This window comes from Stenella coeruleoalba, assembly GCF_951394435.1.
Source record: "Stenella coeruleoalba genome assembly, chromosome: 9".
In the NCBI taxonomy this organism is placed as follows: domain Eukaryota; kingdom Metazoa; phylum Chordata; class Mammalia; order Artiodactyla; family Delphinidae; genus Stenella; species Stenella coeruleoalba.
In genome coordinates, this window is record NC_137155.1 from 7,216,004 (window position 1) to 7,235,998 (window position 19,995).

The 19,995-nt window shown below is 51.3% G+C and overlaps 1 protein-coding gene across 5 annotated transcripts in view; it reads left to right on the top strand.

Annotated features, from left to right (window-relative positions):
- TNS3 (tensin 3) overlaps positions 1–19,995 on the top strand; it is a 188,128-nt gene that overhangs the window by 131,986 nt on the left and 36,147 nt on the right. For all 5 annotated transcript variants that reach the window (XR_013829912.1, XM_079932350.1, XM_079932348.1 and 2 more), the window contains 2 exons: positions 714–840; positions 929–1,012. Coding sequence is in view for 4 of the 5 variants with exons in the window: in XM_079932350.1 (XP_079788476.1) it covers positions 714–840; positions 929–1,012 (211 nt within the window). In the remaining variant the exon portion in view is untranslated. The remainder of the gene's footprint in view (positions 1–713; positions 841–928; positions 1,013–19,995) is intronic.

The window sequence follows — 19,995 nt, forward strand, 5'->3', positions numbered from 1 at the left end:
GCCGTGAGGGTAGAGGTCTCAGAGCTCCATGGCTGGACGGCGGCAGCAAAGGGCAAACAGAAGTCATCGCAAAGGACCCCAAGTCCCCAACCCAAGGCCTCCCGGCGTCCCCGGGAGGGAGGAAGAAAGTGGGTCCGCGTGGATGTGTGCTCCGTGGGGAGATCTACATAGCATCTTTGGGGAGGCGTACTTAAGGCTTTTATTCAGAATTGAAGTAAGACAGGTTGGCAAACCCCCGAACGATGAACCCTTTGAAATTAGGGTTTCATCGACTCTCATGGTGGAAGAGTTGGAACCTAGAATAGACGAGAAAAGAAAGTCACCAGTAGTCTTTACACACACACACACACAGAACCAGTGTTAATATCTGGGCTACGTCCTGCCAGCCTCTTTTCTGTGCCTGTGTTTTTAATTCATTGGGTATTTTGCGTATCTGTGGACACACCACAGGTGACAATTCTTTTACCCTGCCTTTTTCACTTAACGCTCACTTTCCCTCTGCTGCACAGACTCTCTGCTAATTCCACTTATGAGCTGTGTAATGTTGGCCACAAGAGACTTTCCTCTACCTTGACTGTTATTGAAGCTTCTTCCAGTTTTCCATGGCTGCCTCCTGTCCCCAGTCTCAGACGAGGGTTGGCTCAGTGGGTGCCAGGGGCCCCCAGCTGTCTGGAAGTGGCCTTCACCTAACCAACGCCCCCTGCCGATTTCAGGCGGTGATCACCACGTATCCCCCAGACCTGGGTGTGATCGACGGCAGGATCTTCTGTCCAACCAGCAGTGGCAGTGAGTCCATCTCTCCCACACCAGCATTTCCTGTGTCTCCAGAAATGCCGTATGGTAAGAAAGAAGCAGAGCTCGTAGCGTGCAATCCCACCCCTTGAGGGAGCGGAGGGGAACAGCTCGTCACTCTGCTTTCTCTTTCCAGTGACAAGAAGCCCACGTTTTCCTCCGTTCAGCCCATCCGGGCCGCAGATGGGCAGCCCCAGTGGTCTGTACAAAGGAGCTCCTGGTAAGAAACCCATCTCCTTTCCTCTGCTCTGGATGTCCTCTCATGCAGAAATATTTCCACGTGTGTCACATCTCAGCAATGTGGCTGTGGCTGTGGCTGGGGAAGGTGCAGGGACACTGCGGTGTAGTCCGCTGGGGTTAGCAGTGGTGTTGAATCTCTGCCTGGCGTCCTGCAGGTGTGCTTCTGTTTTCTTCTGCTCACTGAGCACTTTCAAGCGTTGATGCGGAGGGTCATGGTGCTCTCAGCAGCCGAACATCGGTGCTTTTCAACTCCCTGTGGCATTACTTGGAGTTGAAAGAAGAAGCTGGAACACCCGACCCTCCCTTTTCAGAGGAGGTGGGGGCCACAGAGAGCAGCGAGCTCCCTGCTCTGAGTGGCACGGCTGCCCTCGCCCGCTCACACAGACCTGTCCTGGCCCCTTACGTTCTCGGCCACCATCCTGGATCTCCCCAGCGAGTGGCCGCTTCTGGACGGGTCTGCTTCCTCCCTGGGCACGTGTCATACTTGCGGGGTCGAATTTGTCTTTGCACCGGCCCCGGAGAGGGAGTTAACGCAGCGGTGGTGGGTTCCTCAGCGCCCCTTCCTGGTATGGACATTCCCCACCTGCCTTGAGAGTCCAGGACGGGCCTGGCCCCGGGCAGGAGGGGAGGGGACGTAGCTCAAGCTGAACTTACACTTTAAAATCGCTCTTCTCTGTAACTGTGGATTCCTTATGCGGCTGCTTTTCTGCCCTGGGGAAGCTGAGTGAGGGTTCCCACTTCTGCTCATTAGATGCACTTTTGGGGGAGGGGGAAGCAGACATTGTGTTTAAATCCCACCTCTTACGCAGGGGAGGTTGTAGTGATGACAGCTAGCTCCATTTTCCTTCTTTTTCCAGAGAAAACGAGATCCATGTGTCATTTAAGAGAAGGGCCAGTTTTCTTCCCAAAGATGCTTGCTTTTAGCATAGAATTAAACTGCACGTCTTTCTTAGCAGGTGTAACTGAAATGAAGGGTAAGAAGAAATGTGTGCTGTGTTGGTGCATTTGTTTGTACATGTAGGAGCACAGCATGAGAAGTGCCTGTGTTCCTGTGTGTGTGGTGCACGGACTCACACACGTGAAGCCGTGTGTCTGTTCTTCTGTGTTTTAATAATTTAGATAGAAGCAGAGGGCCATGCCTCCATTTCCACACAGCCCCCTCCTCCCGGAGTCGACCACGATTAATGGCTAATTTGAACGTATTTAGTGGATTCCGGCTAGAGCCCAGCCTCTGACACGGAATTCAGTCAGATCCCACCACTCCAAGACCAGGTTCACTGGAAACATGCTGGTGACAGCAGTAGAGGGTGGATGATAAGCTTGAGGAAGGAAAGTACCAGAGAAAACCTTCAGACTCACTAACAGCTCCGAATGTGGGCCGCTAGGGCCCTTGGGTGGAGGTCACAAGCCCTTCCTGAACTTGAGAAGGGCCTGGGGGCTGAACGAGCTCGGCGTGCCCTGTGTGCGCCGCGGGGTGACCGTCCTGGCCTGGAGCATCAGGCCCTGGGACAGACGTGGGCTGCGTGGGCCAGCATGTCCGTGTGTGACTGTGCGGCCCTGCACATCCAGTGTGGATTAGGCGTCTGTGCAGCCCGTGTGTCTAAGGAACTTGGGTGTGCAGGTGTCCGCTTGGAAGAAGTAGGGCTTTGATTTCAGATACAAAAAGCAAACATGTGAAATTGGAGCCGTTTAATCTTAAGAACACCTTCCGAGTCTTCCGTGTTTTCATTTCGGCAGTCCCTGAGGACGTTAGCCCAGGGGGAGCTCAGAGACACACACACAACCCTGGCTGGGGGCCCCGTGTGCTGTGCACAGTCGAGGGGCGGGTGGTGGCTGACCCCTGAGGCACAGCGATGGTGGTGGCTCACATTCACCCCTCTTCTAAAAATATAAGCAGAAAGCAGTGCAATTATAAACGGGGAAACAGAAAATAACCCGAAGAGCTGATTCTTGGAAAAGATCAAAGAATTTGACAAACCTCTAGAAAGACTGGCAAAAGAGAGGGAAGACACATATGCTAATATCAGAATGAAATAGGGCTATTGCTGAAGACCCTGTAGAAGCCAAAAGGACAATAAGGGAATATTACAGACAACTTATGTAGTGTTTAATGATAAGCACAAATTTTGAATACCCGTTTGAATACCCTGTAACTATTAAGGCAATTGAATTGGTAATTTATTAAAACTCCCCAAAAAGAAATCTCCAGGCTCAGATGGTTTCACTGGGGAATTCTACCAGATATTTAATGAAGAACTAACACTAATTCTACATAATCCCTTTCAAAAAATAGATGAGGAGGGAACACGTTCCAATTCATTCTTTGAAGGTCATGTTGCCCTGATAACAAAACCAGACAAAGGCAATGGCAAAAAAGATAACTATAGACTAATTATCCCTTATGAACATAGACACGAAACTGTTTAACCAAATAGAAGCAAATAGAATTCAGTAATATATAAAAAGAAGTATACACCATGGCCAAGTGGGACTTATTCCAGGGATGCACGACTGATTCAATATTTGAAAATCCATCAGTGCGATCCACTGTATTATCTGGAGAAAGAAGAAAAATCACATGATGTCAATAGATGCAAAAGAAGAATTTGACAAAATTCACCCCATTAATGACTAAAGACCCCAGCAAAATAGAACGGAGCATCTACAAACATCCTACAGCTAACACCACTATTGCTCCACATGATGCTGGACGTTCTCCAGGGGCACCATGCAAGAGAAGGAAATAAAAGATAACAGACTGGAAGGGAAGAAGTAAAACTGTCCCTTTGGCAGATGTCATGATTGTCCATGGGGAAAATTCTAAGGAATCTACTAAAAAACCTCCCAGAACAAATAAGTGAATTCAGCAAGGTTGTTGGATATTAAGATAAGCACTCAAAAATCAATTATATTTCTATATGGTAGCAACAAACATGTAGAAACCTGAATTTAAAATACAGGTGTCGGGACTTCCCTGGTGGTCCAGCGGTTAATAAGACTTCGCCTCCCAGTGCAGGGGGTGCAGTTTCGATCCTTGGTCAGGGAGCTGAGATCCCACATGCCTCGCGGCCAAACAACCAAAACATAAAAACAGAAGCATCAATAAAGACTTTAAAAAATAGTCCACATCAAAAAAAAATGTTAATAAAAAAATTAAAATACAGCGTCATTTATAATAGATCAGAATTGAAATACTAAAGTATAAAACTAACAAAACGTGTACAAGACTTATATGCTGAAAACTACACAGTGTTGATGAAAGAAATAAAAGAATATCTAAATAAATGGAGAGACATGTTCATGGGTTGGAAAACTCAACCTGGTACAGATGTCATTTATTCCCAAATTGATGCATAGTTTTAACACAATTCCTATCAAATTCCTGGCAAGGTTTTTTTGTAGATATAGACAAGATAATTCTAAAATTTATATGGAAAGGCAAAGGAACTTGAGTAGCTAAGACAATTTTGAAAAAAAATAAAGTGGGAAGAATGGATTTGCCTAATTTCCAGATTTATTATATAGCTACAGTAAGTAAGACTGTGTGGTGGTGGTGGAGGGATAGACACAGAAACCAATAGAAAACCCCAAAATAGACTCATACAAATATGCCCAACTGATTTTTTTGAAAAAGGTGCCAAAACAAGTCAGTAAAGGAAAGATAGCCTTTTCAACAAATAATGCTGGAGCAAGTGGGCACCCACAGGCAAAAAAAAAAAAAAGAACATTAACCAAAGTCTCACATCTTATACAAAAATTAATGTATAATGGATCAAAAACTTAAATGGAAAATGGAAAACTATAAAACTTTTACCAAGAAAATAGGAGAAAATCTTTGGGGTCCAGGCTGGGCAAAGGCTCTTAGATTAGCACCAAAAGCGTGATCCGTAAGAGGAAAAATTGATGAATTAGACTTCATTCAAACTGAAAATTTTTGCTATATGGAAAGAACATGTTAAGAGGATAAAAAGACAAGCTACAGACTGGGAGTAAATATTTGCACTGTGAATACTCAGCAATAAAGAAACAAACAATCCAGTTAGAAAATGGGCAAAAGAGACGAAGAGACGTTTCACCAAAGAGGATGTACAGGTGGCAAATAATCACATGACAAGATGTTCAGCATTGCTAGCCTTCAGTGAAATGCAAATTAAAGCCACAGTGAGACATCACTACAGACTTGTCAGAAAGGTTCAAAATAAAAATAGTGACAGCATCAAATGCCGGTGAGGATGTGGAGAAACTGGAACTCTCATTTACTGCCGGTGGGAACGGACCATGGTGCAGCCTCTCTGGGAAAGAGTTTGGCCGTTTCTTAAAGAAACTGAACATGCAACCACCATGTGACTCAGCAGTTGCCCTCCTGGGTTTTTGTCCCAAAGAAATAGACTTATACTCACACAAAAACCTGAACAGAAATGTTTATAGCAGCTTTATTCTAAATGGCCCCAAACTGGAAACAACCTGGGTGTCCTCCAGCAGGTGGATAAATAGACTGCAGTCCATCCACACCATGGAACACAGCTCAGCCATGAAAAGGAACCAGAATGTTGATGCAGCGGTGGTGCCACACCTGGGTGAATCTTCAGAGCAAAGCCATTCCCCAGAGTTTACATCCTGCATGGTTCCACTTAACGTAATATCCTTTAAATGGCAAAATTATAGAAATGGAGAACATATTAGTGTTTCCTAGGAGTTTGGAGGGGGTAAAGGTGGAGGGGGAGTGGAGGGGTCCTTGTGGGGTGGGAATGTTCTCTATCTTGACTGTATGAATATCACCATCCTGCTATAGCTTAGTAAGATATTACCATCGGGGGGAACTGGATAAAGAGTATAGGGGATCTCCGTGTGACTGTACCATGATCTCAACATTAAAAGTTTAATTTAAATCCCATTGGGGGAAATGGTGTGGCTGTGGTTGAAACAGTATTTATTGGCTGTGAGTTGACAGTAGTTGAAGCTGGTGACGTCTTCACAGAGGTTCATCATACTACTCTGTCTCCTTTCGTATTTTTTGGAATTTTCTATAATGAAACGTGAAAGTATAAAATGCAGGAATACTTGGTGTGGAGTGGACCTGGGTGCAGTCTGCCCGTGTTTATTATTGAGCACTTCTGTTCCGCAGTGCTCTGCTGGGTTGGTGTGAACCCAGAGACCCAGGCCTGCCCTCCTGGAAGTGCAGTAGGTACAGCAGGGATGCGCCCAGTGATCCCACGACAGGGAAGAGCCCAGGACAGGACGATGGCACTCTGCCAGTTTGTAGTGGTTGTTTACCTGGTGAGGAGGGCTGAGGGTTTGACGGGCGAGTAGGGTAAGTAGGAGCTAACTAGGTGAATGGAGGGGGGCGTTTGGGATGGAGATAAAGCAGGGGCGGGCCTTGTGGCAGAGGGTACTGCGGACCAGGACAGGATGGAGACGGGGCTCTGGAGGGCACTGGAGGGGTGAGAGAAGGCCCAGCCGCAGCTGTTCTCTGCAGCCACAGAAGATGGGGTATGTCTTGAGACGGGGAGACAACTGCTCAGACTTCTGTTTTCACGCATTGATCCGGAGTCGGAGTAGGCAGTGGGGTAGAGCATCAAAACGATTTCAGAAATGGTGGGAGGAGGCGGGTTGGATTTGTGGGAGATGCAGGTGGTGTGATCAGCTGACCCTAGCAGAATGGATTGGGGCCTTTGTAACGATTTCTGACTTCGTTGCTATTAATATTACGATGGCAGCTGTGTTCTGACTTCTTTTAGTTAGTGTGCAGTTAGTACAACACTAAGGACATAAAATTCCTCTGTGTGTCTTATTACATCAAACTGAACTAGGTACCCGCTTAGTCAGTGTAAACCCAGGTGTGTCGGGTTATTTCCCAGACAACCAGCAGACAAATGTCGGGGAGAAACAGAGCAGGACACCAGTGAAAGGTGGTAGAGACAGATTTTATTTGGTACTGTTGCAGCAGGGGAAGGAGCTGAGCTCAAATCCTAATGCAGCAGATATAGCCAAAGAGCAGTGACAGGGTCCGGGGATGAAAAGTTACTAAGGAGCATCAAGGAAGGGACATTCTTGCCAAACTGGCCCAACAGGATCTTGCTGAGGACGGGCAGAGGGCTTAGACATCAAGGAGGAGTTGAGGAACTTGATCAGAGAGCAGGCAGGGGGGATGACTTAGCAGAATCCTTGCTAAAGGCTGGGCCCTCCGAGGACAGACATCAAAGGCCAAGATCGAGGCTCCAGGACCCTATCTCCGGTTTGGTCAGGGAGGGAGAGTTTGTCTCAGGAGAGGCCCATGTTATCCCCTGGAACCTGGCAGTGCACCTTTGCCTGCAGCTCTTGCCCTCTGCTCTGGGTAGCACACATCCTGTTCTGTGTCCCTCCAGGTCCTGTGGCACTTAGTTTAAGCCCCCAGACTCCAGTGCCGGGGTCCCGGGAGCCTGCCTGGCTCGTCGCTGCCACAGGCGGCTCATACCAACCCCTCACCTCTGCAGTAAACAAGCAAAGTAAACAAAGCAAGCTGAGGTTGGTGATGGGTGGACCAGAGCCCAGAGTAGCCTGCCCTTCCCCAGCATGTGCTCCTGATGCCTTGGGCCTGGGCCTGGCAAGCTCCTCTTTTAAATTACGGTACCTGCCCCAGGAGAGTGAGGGATATTTAAATGTTTACTCAAATAATGAACACTTAAATATGAATTCACATACTGCTGAGTTCTCCTAGCAGTGTGTTGTAACTAGAAGAGGAGGCCGTAACTTGAAGGACTGGGGACAGGTAGCGGGGGGAGATGGCAGGGCGGCGGTAGGTGCTGGGAGGACAGCTGGCACCAGGGGCTGGACCGTGAGCTCCATGGGGAGAGACAGCAGGTTCTACCCACCTGGGACCCTCGAGGAGGAGCCTGGAACGGCCGCCCTCGGGACTGTATGTTCAGTGCATCCCTGACACAGCCTACATGACACCCCAGGAAACACATGTCTCCGGGGCCACCATCCTTAGAAATGCCAGATGTGAGTCTGTGATACTCTTATTTGTAAAAAGAAATATATATTTGGTTTTCCTTATTTCTGGCACCAAGCTCCTAAAGCCTTTGGAATTTCTTAAGTGATTAGAGCATAACGATGTTTGTCATGTTAATGACGTGACTTTTGGAAAGGATGGAGGGCAGGTTGCCAGGGGAACCAACCTTGTGATTAGAGGGTTGGAACTCTCAGTCCCACCCCCCTGACCTCCAGGGAGGGGAGTGGGGCTGGAAGTTGAATCAGTCGCCAGTGGCCAGTGATTTAGTCGATCCTGCCTATATAATGAAGCCTCCAGAAAAACCCAAAAGGACAGGGTTCAGGCAGCTTCCCAGCTGGTGACCATGTGGAGATTTGGGGAGAGTGGGATGCCTGGAGAGAGCATGAAAGCTCCACGCCCTTCCCCATGCCTTGCCCCGTGCATCTCTTCCGTCTGGCTGTTTCTGAGTTATAGCCTCTTAGAATAAACTGTTGATCTAGTGAGTAAAATGTTTCTCGGAGTTCTCTGAGCCACTCTAGCAAATTATTGGAAGCTGAGGAAGGGGTCGTGACCACCTCTGATCTATATAGCCGGTTGGTCTGAAGGGAGGGCAGTCCTGTGGGACGGAGCCCTTAGCCTGTGGGCTCTGACGCTGTCTCCAGGTAGAGTTGAGTTGAATTGTAGGACCCCCGGCTGGTGTCGGAGCGTTGCTTGTTGGTGTGGGGAACCACCCCCAACATTGAATTGGGCGCAGAACATCTTAGAGCCTCAGCAGGAAATGTGTTTCTTGAAAACAAAAATATTAGTAAGAGTTTAAGTAAAGGGGTCATTTAATCTCAATCCTCATGAAGGCAAAAGAGAGAAAATTGTGAAGTTCAAGATCTAAATTACTCTGTCATTCGTAGCTGAAAGGCTAAGGAGTCTTGACGATATTTTCAAAATAAATGGGAAAAAATATGAAGAAAGGTTTCATTAAAAATTTGTTTCTGCTATATCTCAGCCTCCAACTTAGTTGAGGTAAAATTCACATAACATAAAGTGACCGATTTGAAGTGAAAAATTCACATAACATAAAGTGACCGATTTGAAGTGAACGGTTCATTGCGTGGAGGACCGTCATCTTTATTTAGTTCCAGAACATTGTCTTGCCCTGACGGTTTTACAAGTGGGATTTAGGGAACATTTGGGGACTTTTGGCTTCAATGAGCACCATTAACTGTAACGTTAGTTTACTGAAAGAGAAGGCCTTTATACATTTTGCAGCTTCTAGTTCATATACCCTTGTTCTGGAGAGAAGGACTGGTGTTTTCAGGGCCCTGCCTGGGGCTGTGGGCAGGGACTGAAGGTGGAGGAGGACCTCTGACCCAGGGCTACTCTGAACTGGCAGGAAGGAGGCCCTGGCCTGAGGGGTACAGGGTTTGCTTAGTGCTGTCGCGACCTCTTGGAGTTGGATTCAAAGGGTAGAAATGGGTGATGTTTTGCCAGAGGGAGGAAGAAAAGGGATATCCAGGAAAGTCTTGTTGAGAGAGAGGGGGAGAGAGAGAGAGAGAAAGAGAGAGGTTACTTTGAGGCAATGCTTTATTTTTGTTTTAAAAAAAAAGTTGTCCTTCTTCAAAGCTTGACACATTGTAAAATGTTTCTACCAGACCTCCCCTTTCTTCCTGGACCCAGCTCAGTTTTTCTTTTGAAATTTTACAAACTTAACGAGAGTGTTTATAATAGGAATAAAAGCGTGTACTGAATGTGAACGTGTGTGACATTTATAGATGTCCCTGATGACTTTGAATTTTGCAGAACCTACAAAGCTCATACATTTATATATGTATTTATAACATGTTTATATTTAGGTACGTATGTGTGTATAACTACGTATAGGAATATCCACATCTGTATACACATGGGATACACTTTGCCCTCCGATTTGTGCAAAAGGACGCCTGCTGGTGAATGTGACCCCGTGTGACTGACATGGTTAGTAACTATTGCTACTACCCCCATGGCTGCCCCAGATTTAGAAAATGGAAAACAGGAAGGTTGATAGCTTCAAACTATATTTAAAAATAAACATCAGTGTTGGGCTGCTGGAGCTCAGTGTGCAGTGCTGGCCTGTGCCTGTGCAGCGAGCAGTAGTCTGCAGAGATGAGAGCACTCATTCACTCGAGTGGGATGAAGCTCAGAACATACAAGATGTTGGCATTCTGTGCTGACACCTCACCCACCAAACAGGCAGGCTTGGAAGTGTCCCCACGTGAGCCGATGATTTCCCAACCGCGTTGAATGCATCTTTTGTTTGCGTGCTCTGAGTTTAAAGGCGTCTTTGTTTCTCTAGATTTTTTATTTTATTTTTTTTATTTTTGGCTGCATTGGGTCTTTGTGTTGGTGCCTGGGCTTCTCAGTGCGGTGGCTTCTCTTGTTGTGGAGCACGGGCTTTAGGCGCACAGGCTTCAGTAGTTGTGGCCTGCGGGCTCAGGAGTTGTGGCTCGCGGGCTCTAGAGCGCAGGCTCGGCAGTTGTGGTGCACGGTCTTAGCTGCTCTGTGGCGTGTGGGATCTTCCCGGACCAGGGCTCGAACCCGTGTCCCCTGCATTGGCAGGCGGATTCTTAACCACTGCGCCACTAGGGAAGTCCCTCTAAATTTATTTATCAGCTCGCTTCATCCCCCCTCTGGTGGACTGTTCTCGAATCTCAGCGTGTAAAAGTTATTCTGATGTGCTTCCAATGGGGTTTTTGCTGCTGTCCTGATTCTGAGCCCCTCAGGCCAGTAACCTGGGACCAGGCCCTAGACTTGGTGACAGACACATGTGGGCCCACAGTCGCCATTATACACCTCTCGTACAAGTTGCAGACCTCTTAAGACATTTTTTAAACTTAAGCCAAAATAATCATAGCAGTACTGTGCATGGTGTCATCTCTTAGAAATGAAGGTAGATTTCAGCTTACATATATATGAAAATGTACCAAATGTACATCGATTTGTATGTGATAACGTACATGAGAATGTACCAGAGACTTGTCTTGCAATATAGTTTTTAAATGCCAAACGGACTTTGTCATTAAAGCGTTTCCAAAGCCTCGTTGTCTATCAAAGTTGTGCTCTGCCCCGGGGTTGGAGACGTGGGTGGGTCTCGGCCCTGGAGTGGGCTGCAGGCCTGCAGACCCAGCCACCACTCGGGCCCTGTGTGTTTTCACCTTCCCTCTGAATGGGGATAGGACGCCTCTGAGAACTGGGAACGACTTGAAAGAAAATGCACGTGCAGCCTTGGTCCGTAGCAGTTGAGGTGTTTTCTTACTGGAAGCACTCACCCCATGCCGCTTGCAGTTCTTCCTTTCCTTACAAAGGCGCTCCCCTGCCCCGCGTGGATTCCTAGCATGGTGTGAGGTAAATGAATCTGTGACTCTTGTCACCTCAGGCTGGCAGTCCCGGTGAAAACTCCACATTCTGCTGGATACGCTTGGGAAGATTTTGGATTAGGAGACCTGAGAAGGGTGAAGATTTAAATCTGCCATCTGCCTCTCACCCTTGGTTACTGTCTGTGGTCCACCCGGCTCAGTGCCTTTGGAAGCTGGTACCCCCAGATTAGGGTGCCTCCTTGACAGAGAGGGGCACCGGCCAAACCACCGCGATGAGGTAACGAAGCTTTGTGTTTGGTTGAAATCCTGTCACGGGCTGGTATGTTTTTGCATATACATATTGCAGAGCACTCAGCTGCACCTTGGATGTATATATTCACAGTCATGCTCGGACTGAGGAATTCATTGCTTTTTGAGCTCTTACCACGTGCCGTGCACTTACATAGGTGCCTGTGTAGAGAAAGAGCAAGTTTATGGAAAACACAAAAGCCAGGGGAATATGAGAATTCCATAGTTTGACGAAAAGGAAAACCTTTCCTATGCTCCAGGGCCCGGCAGGCACTTGCTGGGCATCTTGGGGTGAATGTCGTGTGTCCTCAGGTCTCCGTGGGTCACGCCCTGGGACAGACGGACCGTGTGATGTTACAGTTAGATTTCCTGGAGGAGTGTGAGGTTGGGCTGCTGTGAAGTCAGTGTATAACTGAGGTCCTGGGGGATGGCTTTTTGGGTTTGTCTTTAATTTCTTCTCTGCAAAAGCAGACCATTGAATTGGACCTTAAGAAGCCCAGAGCAGTGCCTCCCTGGGTGCTGGCGGGCACGTAATGCCTGGGAGAGCAGCAGGAGGGTGTCAGAGTGGCCCTGAGGATCCCTGTCTGATGTACTGGTCATTCGGGGTCTTTCTAAGATCCCTTCTCGTTCTGTTTCACTAGGGCAGAGCCTGTGCTGAAGACGTGCAGGTCCCTGGGAATCTCCTCTCGGTGGTCCCCGCCCTGCCCTCCTGTGTACACGGGAGAAGCCCACAGTTTGTCTGCATGGCCGCCTTTCTCTGAAGGAGCTTCCTCATAAGGCTTCTGAGCTTCCTTTGCTGTGTCACGTACCGAGTCCTAAGGGAGACCCTGCAGATACCCCATTGTTGGGGGAGCAGCGGCCCTGGATTCCGTGTCATTGAGTGCACGCTGGGCGGGACGGAGTGCTGAGAGGTGATAACATGGCCCCCGTAAGGACGTGTCAGGCCGGCAGGCCCGTCAGGGGCTGGGGGGCTGGAAGACACTGACCAGCTGGTGCCTTTGGACGGCACACGCCCCTCTGGAGACACAAGAGGGGGCCGTCGAGGGGGACCCTGCTGGCCTCCACGTGCCCTTCCAGGTGCCTTAGCCATCACTTTGGCGTCCGTGGCTCACCTCACGCTTCTCTGCCCTCCCTCTCACATCCCAGATGGCTAAGGCTTTCTGAGGCTTCCCCCGGAAGAGGAACTCACGTCGCCTCTCTCTCTGCCCTGCCACCTCGCTCCTCTCACGGCAGCCCAGGCCTCGCCCTCCTGCCCCACAGTTGCTCTCTGCCCCTTCCCTCCCCAGCAGTGTTTCACGGTTCCGCGGTCACCTCCCGTGATGCGGCCATGACCATGCAGTGTGTCGGAGGACCGTCCGGCCCCGCCTGCCACGGTGGAGCGGGTCCCAGGCCGTCCCTGGGACAGCCCGCCGGCCCTCACCCGCCCTGGGATGTGCCTCCCAGTGGGGTGGGCTCCGTAAGGACCCAGCCTGCAGGAAACGGGGACCTGGATTGGGGTTATGTCCCTCTCCCTCTGTAGCTTCCAAACTATTGTCTGTCTGTGTTTCACTCATCAGTACGTCCCGGCATCTAACATAGATAAGGTTCGACATGAAAGTTTGTGCTGTTTTCTCATAAGTGAGTAAATAAGTGAGTGAGTAGGAGAGAGACGCCTTTTACTTAAAGGGAAGCAGGCACACGGCTTCTAGGAGTGTGGAGGACGGCAGCAGGGGCCGATGGCTCGCTGGCCGGCACGACGTGTGCAGGGGAGGGTTGGCATTGCTGACAATGGACAGTCTGTCTGCACTTGATCCGTGATTCCACTAGGGGTGCGTGGGTGACCTTGCAGGTGTGAGCACCCATGGGTACCCAGCTCCCGCTGACCCAGATCCTAGGTGCTAGGTAGGGGCAGCATAGTCTTAGGGGAAGAGTTTTCCGAACGTGACTTTTCATCAGAATTGCTGCCACTTGCAGCACAAGCACGAAATCTTTTTCCCTGCCACTCCAGCTAAGCATGAGAGAAGGCAAAGGGGTGGACAGATCTCCAGAAGGTTGTGAAGTGTCTGTAGATCCCCACCGGAGTTGTCCTGGTCACAGATGCTGCAGCGCGCAGGCGGCATTCTTCCCCTCCACCCGGCCATGGGCTGCCCCAGACTTATCAGGCCCACAGAGTCCACCGGCATGAAGGGAAGGACCCACCCTGGGGAGCGCTGCTGCGTCACTGTCCTTCCTGGGCCTGGCTGCCAGACGGCTGCCTTCCTCTCTGTTCAGGGAGCGGTGGGCCGTGGGAGAGGCCTGTCCATCCGCTGGCTGGGGCTGCCCTGGGCTGTGGTCAGGCATTTCCTACAGATCCTGTGCAGGAGCCACTGCCCTGCTGGCACATAAACAGGCTGGAGGATGTGCCCTGCTCTGACCTCTGGGGCAGAGTGTCCTTGGGATCTTCTTGGCCTGTAACTTAGAGAGCCAGCCTGCAGGTCCCAGGCATGCCTGTCTCTCCTGCTGAGAGGCGTGTACCTGTCAGCTGTCACCGGGTTCATGAGTGTGTCCGAGGGTCGCACCAGGGCGGGGCGGGTGTGACTCCGCACAGTGTGGTTGGAGCGTGTTCTGGAAGCCTGCTTGCAGGCACCTGGTCCCATCGTGGTGTGCTGTAGGCAGTGCCAGTGCCAGCCCGTGAGCAGGAAAGGGGCCTCCCGGGAGGGGTGTGGGGCCTTCTCTTTCAGGGAAGACTTTAGGGTATGTGACATGAGCACCAGGATTTAACAGATGAGTGGGACGGTGCCCAGCCCGAAAGGCAGGAGAGGCAAGGGGCGAGTGCCCACTCCCTGCTGCGCTTGGTGGGTGTAAACCTAGTAATGCACGTATCTACTGCCTGGAGCTTCGGCCGCAAAAGCCACACACGGGACAGAGCCTCTCTACTCTGCTATAGAGATTTGTTACTGTCAGATTTCAGGTCACGAGGGACAGAGCGTGGACTCATCTGAATGAGGGGGATAGTGTCCCAAGTCTTATAAAAATGTGGGATCATTTGAAACGGGCTTTGAAGAGTATATAGGAGTCCACCAGATTGCTGCATGGTGGGGCTGGCCTTTCAGAGAGACGGAAGAACATGAGCAGAGAAGAGGGAAGAAAGGGATAGAATGTGTTTAGACCCACCAACAGCCTGTTGGTGGACTAAGCTACCAGCCAGGTGAAACAGGCTACGTGGTTAGAAAAGAGACTCTGCAAACTGGGAGTGGTAGGGCATGGGAGCCGCTGCGGCCAGGAGGAAAACCTGCAGGGTTTGACAAGAGGAAGGTCCCCCAGGCTGCCCTGGGCAGGGGATGGAGTGAAGGCCGTGGGGCTGGGGACTGGGGCAGAGGAGAGGCAATGCCCCTGCCCCGGGGGGAAGGGACGGGGCGTGGACCCTGGCTGGCAGGGGTGGAGTGCGGAGCTGACCAGGGACTCCGGCGGTTGCGGAAGCTTCTCTTTTGTGAGCATCGGATCCCGGGGAAGCAGGTCTGCCTTTGGGGGAGATGCCTCTTGAGGCGCAGATCCTGGACAGGAGGCCCGCTTGAGGGGGCGGTTTGGGGGGGCTGGCGACCCCCAGGAGTCTCCAGCCCCGCGCGTGCGCGCAAGCTGCTTGTCCCTTGAGTAGTGCTGGGTCTGGGGCTGAAACTAAGCTGCAGAGGGTTTCAGCTGGGAGTTTGCAAGAGATTAGAGGCAGGGAAAGGGGAAAAGGGGAAAAGAAATGAAAAGGAAGCAAACTGCGCAGCAGAGCGAGGCGGGGCCACTTTCGTTTGGAGGCACTCAATGGGCAGGCTGCCCGCGACAGCCAGCGGCCGCCCAGCAAGCCCGGATTCTTTCCCCGGACGAGCTCTTTCCCTGCCGCCCTCTGAATGGGCCTCCTCAGAGGCGGCCGTTCCGCGTCCCGCCCCGATTCCCCCGGGACGCCGGAACCCAGAGTCGCCCTGCCCCGGTGGGTGGGGGACGCCGCTGGGGACAGCCCTGGGAGCGCCTTCCGCCCGGCCCCTGACCTCCCGGGCCCGTCTATGGACTGACCAGCACCCCAAGGTGCCCAGGTAAGCGCCGCGCTCAGCCCCAGCTCTCCTCCACAGCCTCTGGCCACGTCTCCGGGGGCGATGCTGCTGAAACCTGATCTCTGGGGTTGGGGGGTGGGGAGGGGACGGGGACGGGGGTAGTGGGAGGAGATGGGATGCAGAGTCCCCGGGCCAGGAAGCAGGGGAGACCGGACTTGGGAGGAGGGTGACCCTTCCAGTGTCTCCTGTCACTTGAGGACAGCCCTCAGGTCCGAAGGCTGTGGGACAAAGCGCCGCAGCCCCAGAGCCTGGAGGGCTCCTCCTTCCAGGAGAAAGCCATGCTTTGTCTTTGCCGAGACTCACTGGGGCAGAGGAAAGCCTGGTGTACAGATGTGCGGCTTTCCGGAGCCGGGGCTGCTTCCCAGCACAGCACATTCTTTTGCTGAAACCGAGAAAGCCTGCCCGCCCGGTTCCAGGGCCGTCCGTCCACCCCCAGAGCCCGTGAGGGATCTTGGGCTGCCCCGAGGGCAGAGGGCCCCGAGGCTGTACCCAGGTGCCCCTGCTTCTTAGGGGAAGCAGTGCTTTTACTAAATGCAGCAAGCCGGCCTCAGGAGCAAAGCTGGGGTTTCAAAATGAGTTTGCCCGTCGTGTTGCCCACTCTCGGAGCAATCAGAGGGAGGGTTTCAGAGTCCATGACTGTGAAACAAGACACACGGTCACTGAAATAACCTGCCCACAGTATTAGCAGAGCTTCCAGACGGTAGAGTGTCTGGGCCCTTCCATGCATCTTACCTCTGAAACGTCCGAGGTGAGCCGGGCCAGCACCATGGGCCCAGCCTCTGAGGGTGGCACGTGCCTGGATCAGGGTGGCCACCCTGGGGCATCTGTGCCCGAGGACCCCGCTGGTGTTCAGCATTCTGCTGACCCTGGGCTGACACAGCGCTGTGTGTGTGTCTTAGCTGGAAGGATGAGGGTGATCAAGAGGGAGACAGAGGAACACTCCCTCTAAGAAAGGGAAGCGCAGGCCAGTGAGCGGTCTGCCTTCTCACTTTTTCCGGCCTGAAAGTCTTGTAAGTTCTCCCTTCTAGGACTGGGAGGTTTCTCCGCAGCTGAGTGGATGATACTGTCTGTTCAAATGTTTCCTGACATTTTAGTGCAGTATATACACGAGAGTAGTTTTCCATGAATTCCGTACGCATATCAATATGTTACAAATTATCTGGTTAGGATGGAAATACTTTTCCAACTCCGAAGGTGTATTTAAGAGAGTTTTGGTCCGTTTCTATCAGGAGAGAGAGATCTTTCTCTTCCTCTGTGGGTGACGGTGGCTGGTGGGGTCCCAGGAGCCGGCTTCTGGGGCACTTCCTACAGACGCTCTTTCTAAGTGGGAGCTGCGGTCCCAGGGCTGCAGACTACTCCCAAAGGCCCCGAGCCTTCTCTGCACGCGGGGAACTCGCACAGCAGGCTCCTCCGAGGTAGCGTTACGCTATACTTGGAGGCAAAAGGCAGTGACTTTAGGACAGGGTTATTCTGTTACATTAAGGCTGCTGACTTTGAGATCTCCCTAATGCGGGGCAAGGGTGTCTTGTGGAAAGAACACAGCTTCCCAGTCATAGAGATGAGTCGACTGCCTTTGAACAAGTTTCTTCACCTCACCTTTCAGCACCTCTCTTTCCACGTCCATAAGATCGGGGTGATAAATTTGCACATGGAAACCTTTTTCTGAGGATAAATCAGATGATGGCTACCTATAGCTTAGCACAGCGCCTGGCATGTCGTCGTAGGTACTCAGCGAAAAGCAGCTATTATTCTGATTTCCATTATCGTTCTCTTTGTAAAGAATGTTGATATGCATGATATAAGCGGGATTTTAAAACATCTTTGAGAAATCTGTGATTTACAAGTCGTGGACATTCAGATCTGCACCTGTAGCCACCGCAGCATTGCTCCGAAAGCATGAAGAAAGTAGGACTTGGGTTTGATGATCAACATAAATTCTAGGCAAGCAGTTTACACATTAAGAAGTGTTTACTGACCGTCGTCCTGACTGTCGCCCACGTTGTCTTTTTTCTCTCCTACCCTTCAGTTTCCCCTCCCTATATTTTAAGAAAACAGTAAAATAACATCCAAAGGCGTAAAGCCACTCAGGTGAGTTGGAATCAGGTTGGCTGGTGACGGTGGTTTTGTGTGTGTGGCTGAAAGGTGTTAAGTGACATGGAAGCCGGTGTTCAGCCATCAGTGGCGCGTCCAGGGTTGGTTCTGAGTCCCCGGTCCCACTCACTTTGCAGAAGGCCCCTGAGACAGTCTTTATACCAGGCATTCTCTTGTGACTTAAAGGTAACTGAATCCCAGTTTACAGAGGAGCTGGGTTCCAGAAGACCTCCTTTCACAGACTACGCTCCTGTTTCCTCCTTTAGGGCCATCACCCACTTTATCCTGCAGATGGAAGTTTAAGGGCACTGGACGAAGTGGAATTCAGGGAACCAGTTCAGCTTCCAGTTCTGCCACTAAATACCAGGGAACTTGTGGCCTGGAGCAGTGTTCTCTGATATCTGAGACTGCTTAGCCGCAGGGAGGGCACGTGGTAGGATTTTACAAACTTGGAGTGGGAGACAGCGGAATGAGTTGGAAGGACTGGGGTTAGGGTATGATTAGGACACAACTGGGTGGAGGACCCAGGCATCTTGGGACAGCTGGCTTTCCTGGGTGACTGAATGTACACAGAGAAGCTTCTAGAATGTCATGGGGCTCCTTGACAGCTCTGAGAAGGTGAGAGAGCAGAATCTCCCCCAGGACAAGATTTGGTCCTGGAAGGTGTGGGTCTCGGGGTCCCTGCCTGGTGCGTCTGTTGGTAGGAGTAGACCTGATGTCACCCAGCCGTCCCTCTGTCTCAGAGCAGTCGCTTTGAGAAGCTCCCACAGTTTTCCAGTTGTCCTGTAGGTTCTGATGCCTGTTCACGTTCTGGTTCTTGGTGTGATAAGTGGCTTTTAGGTTTTACCCTGGACTTTTTTGATACTGTGCTGTGAGCTCTCGATTCTCTTTCATCCGGTCTTCTCGTTTTAGGCGGTGTTCCTGCCCAGGTGCAGTTCCAGGGCCACGTGGACATTTCGATGTTTAGCTGCACCTTCCCGCTGGCCCTGCTGACACAGGCGAGGAGCAAATGCAGCTCGTCTGCTCGCACAACTGCACTGGGGCCTGAGGCTGGGTGGGGAAGGAGGCTGGCTCACCCTGCACCCGGCTGACACCTGCCTGGTGGGGAGGTCAAGGACCACCTCCTCCTGTGCATTGGGGGATGGGGGTCCTGTGGGTGTTTGGTTGGAATAGGACAGGTATTGCCGAAAAGGTTTTCTGCTGTTAGGCTGCTCTTTTCGGATGGGTTGGTTTTGGATCTTTGGCTAGACGAGCAGGCTTTTCCTGGAGCTGCTCTTGTCTGACAGTTCTGGGATCTATGGGAGGCAGTAAGGAAACCAAGGAACTCACCACGGTGTCCTTCCTCACCTCCCCAGGTGCCCAGGTCCTTCTTTCCATCTGTCAGAGTTCCCTGTGCGTGTGGTTGTGTGATGTCCAGGGCTGCAGTGGTAACTTCAAGGACCGGGGGGGGGGAGTGGGGCTACTCTATCTTGGCCGGAACCACAAGTCCCCAACATTATTATTTTCGGCATTGCTAATGTGGTAAACGTTCACCGCACAGACACCTACCATGTGCTGGGTGACCGTGGAAACCAAGGTGAAGCAGGCATGCGTCTCACTGCAGGGACTTCACTGGCTGGTTGGAGAAGGGATGCACAGACGCCTGAAACATCCAACGCAAGTTCAGGAGATACATAACGAAGTTAGTGAGGAAGAGGAATTTAGTAGAAGGCCTTCCGTAATCAGATCCTTGTGTGGAATGTGAAGCCTTAGCTCGGGACAGAATCCTGTTTCCTAGAGCAGGTGGGGTTGAGGTAGCACATGGGCAGAGTTTTATAATAAAAAGATGAAAACAAAAGAATACCACCTGTTGCCACCTCACTGCCCAGAGGGAAGAAAGGGAGGCTCAAGACCACAGCCCCAGAAATCTCCTGGGCAGGAAGTGGGAGTGGCGTCCCACGGTCATCTTGTGGGGAGGCCGTGACCCCTGATGACGAGTTCTCCAGAGCACGCCCCAGCCCCGTGGAAGGGGTACCATCGGTTCACGTTCCTGCGGGGTCAGGGGCAGCACGGACCCGGCTCCACCGGGCCAGGGACACTCAGCCCCTTTGTACCCGTCCCTCAGCGCCGCCTCCTCTGGAAGATGCCCTGTCCCGTGGGAAGACGCCATGCCCACCCTGGGAACGAGAGAGGGTCTCTTACATTGAATCCAAGGCAGGTGGATCTCTGG